The sequence below is a fragment of the Sceloporus undulatus genome, chromosome 5 (assembly GCF_019175285.1).
Source record: "Sceloporus undulatus isolate JIND9_A2432 ecotype Alabama chromosome 5, SceUnd_v1.1, whole genome shotgun sequence".
NCBI lineage: Eukaryota > Metazoa > Chordata > Lepidosauria > Squamata > Phrynosomatidae > Sceloporus > Sceloporus undulatus.
In genome coordinates this window covers 57,427,608-57,435,866 of record NC_056526.1, presented here as the reverse complement: position 1 = coordinate 57,435,866, position 8,259 = coordinate 57,427,608, and the positions used below count along the sequence as shown (strand labels likewise).

Here is an 8,259-nt window from a genome sequence, read left to right as displayed (position 1 = left end):
TAAAATGTATTTGCATTCACAAAAAAAGACCAGATAAAATCTGGACAGAATCTAACTGATTCAGTTAAAAAAAATATCAGAAAATAAATAAGAATTCAATAAAATTATTTTTTAGAAATTACCACGAATTATAAATACTTCAATTCAGTTGATTTAAATACTTTAAATTATTCTTCAAGACTGACTGTTATAAATAATTATTTTAAACTGATAAATATGAATAAATACATTTATATATTAAAAGATGTTCCCTGTAGAGAAACAGTGTTATCCTATGAAGCTTGGTATGTGTCTCTTCTGGTTTCTGGGATTTTGTCGTCTTCTCCTCCGTTTTCTTTTGTTCTCTTCTATCTTCACCTGTTGTAGGACCGAATACATTTCCGATGCAGCCTTGCGCTGGATTTTATAATCACTCATCTATTCCAAAAGACAAATAATGAAAAAAAAAATTTAAATGTAGGAAATTATGCATACTTGATGTGGCCTGTGCATACATATGGAACAACAATAAAACCCCACAAGCTTGAAAAAATGGCATTCCATAACCAAATACATATTTCCTGACATAACTACATCTCAGTTAAATAAAAAAGGGCTTATGGTGACATTTGTAATCCTTATTGCTGTTGTTTTGTGCCTTTATTTCTGACTTATGGTGACCCTAAATTGAACCTATCCCAGGGTTATCTTGGCAAGTTTCTTCAGAGAGGATTTACCATTGCCATCTTATGAGGCTGACAGAGTGTGACTTGTCCAAGATCACTCAGTGGGTTTACATGGCTGCGCCAGGATTCAAACCCTGGCCTCCAGAGTATATTCCAATGTTCAAACCATTATACATGCTAGCTGATTCTCACCCTGGTGTAAATCACCAATAGGAGTCTATCTAGCCTCTTTACCCTATGAAGAAATGCATTTCTGCCAGCATGTGTATGTGCTTGCTTCAAACTTATATAGACAAAGGAGTTCCATGTATACATTATAAATCAGAATCTATGAGCATGTAGTGTGGATTCACACATATGCACACAACCTAAATCCACCATTCATTTCAGCCAAAGCATCTAGCATCAGGACAATTATGGGTCACTGATGACAGTGCGTGCACACACACACGCACAGAGGATGGAAACTGAAATGTGCAAGAAATGAACTTGATTGACTTTTTGCATGAGAACTTCTTTTTTCACTGCCCTTACATGGTTAACTCCTGTCAGTTCCCATGACATATGTATGTAAAGCCAGTAGGGAGATGCCTCCTTTCTCTTTAATAACTGCGTAGAATTTCAACAGGTGTTGCTTGCTACCTAGCTGTGTGATAAGAAACATTCCCTCTTAAATTCCTTCTTCTACACAGCCATTAAAAGGACAGGAGATATCTCCACTTTTTACTCTGGCAACATTAAAACCCAGGGATGGGGAACCTGTGGCCGGCTATTCAGAAACACCCTGCAGAGAGAAGGTCCCTCTCCAGGCAGTCAGCTAGCTTCCTTGCGGTTCTCATCTTTGACCACAGTAATCAGTGATTAAAGAGAAAAGAAATCACTCCTCCTTTATTCTTCTTCGGGGCAAATGAAGGCTTTTTAAAGCCTAACTGAAGCATAAGACGTCTTTTAGAGAAAATGGTCCTAGAGAAGGAAGGTCTAATTCTCTCCAATATTCCCAACACCAAGACCTGTGAAAAGCCTGTCTCCCCCCCCCCCCCCCACCACCACCACCTTGGAATGAGCCTTTAAAAAAAACTTCCACAAACACTAATGAAGGCCTTTGTGAAGCCTCACTACAACAGTGGTAGCGTTTCCACTGCTGGTAAGGTAAAAGTTAACCCTCCTCACCCAATACTATGACACGCCTAAAAATTTGATCCTCTGTCACTGCAATGAGGTTTTTAAAATGGCACCTTTAACAAAAATCTGACAACATGCATGTATTTGTCTGAGCAAGAAAGAGAGAGAGAGTAGTGTGCCCACTCACTTTGAGGTATAGATTTTTTCATTTTTAATCATCACATCATCCATCCCTACATAATTGCCCAGAAACAATTTGGTCCATATTTCCCTACTCCTAGTATAACCCATCAGCACATGCTTCCAAAGCCATTAGCTCAACCACATTTCTCTTACACAGATAGACACACACATGCAAACTTCCTGATCCAAAGCAAAGAAGGAAGGAAATTATTTGAATATTACCGGAAGCTTTGCCAACTGAATTAGATCACTTGCTCTCTTCAAGCTGTCACTGTAGTCTATTTTGTAGACTTCCAGAGCTTCTTTTAAATCCACCACATGTTTTGGAGTGTTAGTTGAATTAGTTAAATTATTCAGCATTTCCAAGTATTTAGAAATAATCTGTGCTATTAATATTCTTCTGTCACTAGTCTGCCAAGAAAGGGGGGGGGAGGACAGGAAAATTCATTAGTGCCATTTATTTAATAACTTAAATGTGAACAATTCAAATCAAAAGCTTCCAGATTATTTTCTCTGACTAGGGAAGTCCTTTGATAATCATACAACCATCAATAATATTAGCGTAATCATATCTTGAAGTAGTCACTGGGTGAAAAACCAAAACAATGCCTTATGAAACTAGAATAGTATTTTATGACTTTCTTCAGACATGTTCATGTAATCAGGTAAGTCAAACTGAGAGAATTCGGCCTTTCAAATTTAGTTTTATTTGTCTCGTGAAGAAAGTAGACATAAACGCTGTTTCTACAATGAGAATACATGTCCTTGACTGTAGATTTAATCTGTAACAGTCAATCCATAATGACTGACAATTTAATTTCTTCAAGGTAGAGTTATACAAAATTTGTCCACATTTCAAAAAAAGTTTTCCAAGTCATTTTGTTGCCTGAGGCAGAGCAACCAGCTATGTCTCCTTTTCTCCACTCATAGTAAAGATACATAGTTGTTATTTGTCTTCAAACCAACTCAATCATTGGATTTTCTTGGCAACATTTGTTCAGAAGAGGTTTGCCATTGTTACCCTTGTCTAAGACAGTGTGACTTGCCCAAGTCACCCAGTGGGTTTCTGTTTCTGAGTGGGGATTCAAAACCTTGTCTCCCGGGGTTGTTCAACTTCAACACTCAAACCACTACATTATGCTGGTTCTCAAAGACACATAGTATCCAAGCCCCACAAATTTGTTTGGCAGTGGATTCAGGAAATCCTATTTGCTTCTCATTCCCACCATCAATAAAAATGCAGTAATTAATCAGTAATTGTGTTCTGCCATTTCATAACACCAAACATTCACTGCATGAGGGAACTGCCTCACTCCAAGAGGTTTGGCTCTGACCCTCTTCCCTCTCCACTGAAAAAACAAATGAAGGAAATTACCTGTGACCATAGGTTGCTTATCAGCATATTTGTGAAAACAGCTTCACCTTTAGCAACATCAGACATATTGGCCTTCTGCAATACAAAATACAAACATTTCAGTCTTAGTAGAAAAAAGGTTGCGGCTCAATTTCAGTTTTTTCTGACCTTCAGAGCGGACTTTTCTACAAAAACAAGCCTCATCTCTGGTATTGATAAAATAAATGAGCATGAGAAATTTTGACTTGAATATTAGTTTTAAAGTCTTTGTCAGTGTTCCAGATGTAAGGAAAACATCAAACTGACAAGTTTCTGTTACTTGCAAATAGGTTCGGACACCACCCACATTCAATTACAGGCTGTTTTAAAAGCTGCAATGGTGTTTAGTTTCAATGCATCTCTTCCACATACACTTGTGGAATCAGTTTAGAAAATGAAACACGCACTTGAACACTGTGGATATTCAATTAGGCTCTTTTATTTATAGTCTCAGCCTGTTGCTTTACTCATTGTAATCACACTCAAGTATAACAGTAGCTACAACACAAGGAAGTTGCCTACACAGCTCTTCTCAAAAAAGCAGTAGCTTTTTTTTTGTCAAAGGACAGAGCAAGTGTGAAGTCAACTGCTGATTACTGAAAAAGGCTCATCACCAATTGGGGCTTCTGCCATGTCAACGTTCAGATGCAGTCTAGCATTTCACACTTATAAGTCAACATGACTTTACAAGTTCAATTATCCCTTGGCCATTATAGCATGGAGTTTCCTGACTGCAGACCAGTCAGTGGCAAAGGATGTTTTGGTTACCATCCAGAGCCAACTCTTAGTAATGTCCAAAGCTGCAGTAAGGTACTATATATATTTGTGGGGAATGACACTAGTGCATTATCAAGCTCAGCATATGGCAGCAGTGATGGCTCCTGGCTTCTATGCCTGCAGGAGTGGTAAAACTGCTCTGAGGTTTAGCACAAACTTTAACTAACTAAGGTGCTGGATCATATCCCCCCCCAATAGGCTCAGGATCTTGCATAGCCCCTTGAAAGTCTGGACTCAAACCTAGAGCAAATTTACACACTCATATATACACAGCAGCCACCAGTGCATGAAAGACTAGTGTCAATTCTACAACTATGCTCCATACACAAAAACAATATTTCTTTGGCACCTTTTACTCAAAACAAATTTTAAAAATGAAGAATTATTTGACTTGTCACAATGAAAGGACTCTATTCATTAACAGAGAACAGTGATATGAAAAAAGCATTAAATAAGCTGTTTAGATCTTGAGCTAGAAGTGGAAAAAGTATAAGAGAATTTCTCAGAACAACCAAGCAACCAGCTCTGTTCATATGCCTCTAGTCAATCAGTTACCTCAGTACAAAAATCATAAAAGAAAGCATGCATAGATCTGCAAAGTTTGTTTTCAATCCTGTCAGGTGTGTGGAAACAAACAATGTTATATTTCTAGCTGATAGAGACTACTAAATTGTCATACAAAATGGGAGGACATTTCAAAAGAAGTCAAAGTAAGTGCTGTACAATCCAGTCCAAATTTACCTAACTGCATAAAAAAGAATAATTTTGAATTACAAGTCTGTGCCTATGACACATTAGATCACCTAGCCAGCACTAGCAAGCTAGCCTTAAGGTTTTCAAATGAAGAAAATAAGAAACTATTATGAAGGTGTACTTACAAAGTCTGCCTCCAACTGTCTAATCGATTTTTGGATAGTTTCAAAAGTTGAGCTGGTGAGGACACGTCCATGCCAACAACTAACAGCCAGAAGGATGAACAGACAAATCTTCCAGGCCATTTCTCTCAACACAAGTAAGAATGCCCTTTCACTATAGATTCGGATATTGGACCAACATAAATGTTCTAACTTGATCGTCTATTGTAACCTGCAACTGTGATCTTAGCTTCTCTAAGGTGGTGGTATTTATACCCGGTCACCCAAAAATTTTCACGAATCAGAATTGCACAGTTTTCACACATTCCTTGAGATGGTGTTAGATAAGAGATTTTATTAATAGGTTTGGTTTGTGGGATCTCTGCACCTAAAGTTTCCTTTAAGTGGCTGGGTTCTCCACATGATGAAAGCAGTGCTACGTGTCCAACGTCCAACTCTGTCTGGTTCCCTAGAAAGCATGGCTACACCAACAAGAAGATAGGGGGGGGGGGGGGAATTCCACACTTACCCCACCCCATTTTAGAGGAAATCTCTATACAATGGTGTGAAATTGCTTTTGAACGTTTTGGTGGAAGAGCAAGAAACAAGACAGGAAATATAGGTTTGAGGTACAATCTTGTCAAGCACATTTGTTAGTGACTCAGATATGTTCTGCAAACCATCAGAAAGCAAAGAAGCCACTGCGTGTGGTTACTGGGTCAGTTTGACAGACATGACAGTCATGTTGTCTTTGAAATTAAAACAGTGCTCTTTAACATTAAGACAAAGAGACCCAGCAATGTAATGCTATTACTTTTTCATATATAATCAGCCTTTTTAAAAATGTAATTTATGGTGACATGTCTCCATACAACTTTCATAGTGGTTACTGAACTGATAACACTTGAAATTAAAGGACTAAATCCAACAATAGTCTCAGTGCTATTTAATTGTGACTAGCAAGTTCCAGTCGTTTCAATAGGTTTATTAGCATATGATTTAGCTTCGGTACTGGAATCATGTGGCCGTCCAGATATTGTTGGACTATTGGTCCCAGTACATTGGCTAAACAGCATAGCCATTGGTAAAGAATGCTGGGAGTTTCAGTACAATGATATCTGAGCAATCACAGGATTGCTACCCTGGTTTAATCTGGTTTTAATTTGTCTTTCTTTGACTTCTTCAATTGTTTAATATTTTTAGCCTTCTGAAATAATTTTTAATGTTTATGTTGTCCTACACTGTTCATTATATGTTGTTGTATATCATCCTGATATTTTTTATTAGATCTTGGATTAATTAATTACCTATATGCTCAACTATAAGTCAACCTCATGTATAAATCAAGGGCAGGTTTTGGAGCCCAAATTATGGATTTTGATTTGACCTGTGGATAAGTCAAGGGGAAAACTTAGTGGCATGTAACAAAAAATCCAAAGGATGAAACAAAGGAAAACAATGCCAAAAACTTGCAAAATTCTAGCAGGCATAATTGTTTGTGTTCATACAAAAGGCTGAATGGATGAGAAACTAGAGGAAGGTCAGTGCTTCCAGGACAGATTGCTTTGCATCAGGAGATGGTTCCTTTTTCATAAGGGTTTTATAATAGTATTTTTTTAAACCAACGTTTTTATCTAACTTTCTAAACTTATATATGAGTATATGCAGTAATTAATTAATAGTCCTTATTTAACCCAAGGTCACTAGTGAAATATTATGCTCCACAATATCTTATGTGACTAGGACTGGATAAAATATAAGATGTCTTGAAGTGTACCATGCATACAGAGAGAGAGAGAGAGAGATTCAAATCGTGGATGGTTGAATCCATGGATAAGGATATATTCTCCATCACCACATATGGATGTGAGATCTGGATAGTGAAGAAAGCAGCTAAAAAAAAAATCAACCCATTGGAGATGCAGTGTTAAGAGAAGAGTACTGAGGATACTATGGATGGCCAAAAAGACAAACAAATAGGCCCTTGAACAGATAAACCCTGAACTCTCCCTGGAAGTCAGGATGACTAAATTGAGACTGCTGTACTTTGGCCACATCATGAGAAGGCATGATTTGTTAAAAAATACAATGATGCTGAGAAAAGTAGAGAGCAGTAGAAAGAGAAGACGACCACATACCAAATGGTTAGACTTGATCAGGGTGTCCACCCTCCAACTTGGCAGTGGTCACTATGGTCTGATCTATTTCAAACAACTTAAACTGTGTAGGACTATATATATGTGATGCTTTTAAAAATTGTGAGAGTTTATTTTCTAATTGTAAAATTTTGTAGGGTTGTAGCCTTCCTTTATTGTTCTGTTTTTTGTATAATTCCTTAATAAAATATTTTTTAAAAAGAAATGAAAGATTGAGTTTTCCTGTAACCATGTGATCTATACAAATTATTTTGGAGTGATTTGGTCTTGAATCAACAAGGCTCATCAGCATTATAAAAGATTTGCTCCTAGGAGAGATGTAAACTGCTAGAAATAGTATTGTATAGTGAATAGGCCAACAAATTAACTTGTATTTTGGAGTCTTCTTGGGGGTGTTGCTATACAGATTATCATGATGAGAGCCTGCACATCAAGATTTACCATTACAGATATAATCATGTTTGAGTAAATGTCAGGAGAGTATGAGTAAGTGTGGGGAAAATATTGGGGAAGATGTTGGGCAAGATAAAGACATTTAAAAGGAGGATAGATAGTGAAGTAAAGAATATATTGATGAAGAAGGAGAAGGAAAGAAGGGGTAGTGATGGAGATTTATAAGTGTGGGTCTTTGAGAGAGAAGAAGAAAGAAGTAAAGACAGGTAGAAATAATAAGTCTGAGTGTGATGGTAAAGCAGGTATAAAGTAGGTAGGTATAGGTATAAGTATGTATGGTTGTATCTGCATATATATGCATCTGTATACATGTATTCTCTGAAGATGCCAGCAACAGATGCTGGCAAATCATCAGGAATAAACTCTTATAAAACATGGCCACATAGCCCAAAAAACCCACAAAAAACTGTCGATGCCAGCTATGAAAGCCTTCGCCTTCACATGTATTCATATTTTTACACTTAATAAATTTTTGTTTAGAAAAAAGATGTACCATTACAGCACTATTTGTGACTAGGAAGTGATTGTTAACATTTCTGAGTATATTGAGGATTTCTCAAGAAGCAGTCCACAACCTCTTTCTTCAGTGCAGCTGAGGCCTTCCTTCAAGGCACCCCCACTCACAACAAGGCATCATTACTTCCATAACCCAAGCA

General features: G+C 37.3%; 1 protein-coding gene across 1 annotated transcript; it reads right to left on the bottom strand.

The window, feature by feature from the left end:
• Positions 1–255: 255 nt before the first annotated feature.
• Positions 256–5,179, bottom strand: LOC121932039 (interferon gamma-like). The gene is made up of 4 exons (XM_042470314.1): positions 5,019–5,179; positions 3,346–3,420; positions 2,193–2,381; positions 256–417 (listed from the first exon to the last, which is right to left on the bottom strand). The coding sequence occupies exons 1-4, from the start codon at positions 5,136–5,138 to the stop codon at positions 268–270; spliced, it is 534 nt and encodes a 177-aa protein (XP_042326248.1). The 5' UTR covers positions 5,139–5,179; the 3' UTR covers positions 256–267.
• Positions 5,180–8,259: the final 3,080 nt, after the last annotated feature.

What these genes read in the sequence shown, in the direction of transcription:
- LOC121932039 (XM_042470314.1), bottom strand. Translation starts at nt 5,138, where the DNA reads ATGGCCTGGAAGATTTGTCTGTTCATCCTTCTGGCTGTTAGTTGTTGG. An exon ending in GACAGTTGGAGGCAGACTTT is followed by an intron (nt 3,421 to 5,018) that starts GTAAGTACACCT and finishes TTTGTATTGCAG; the next exon opens with AAGGCCAATATGTCTGATGT. An exon ending in TTCAGTTGGCAAAGCTTCCG is followed by an intron (nt 418 to 2,192) that starts GTAATATTCAAA and finishes CTTTTGGAATAG; the next exon opens with ATGAGTGATTATAAAATCCA.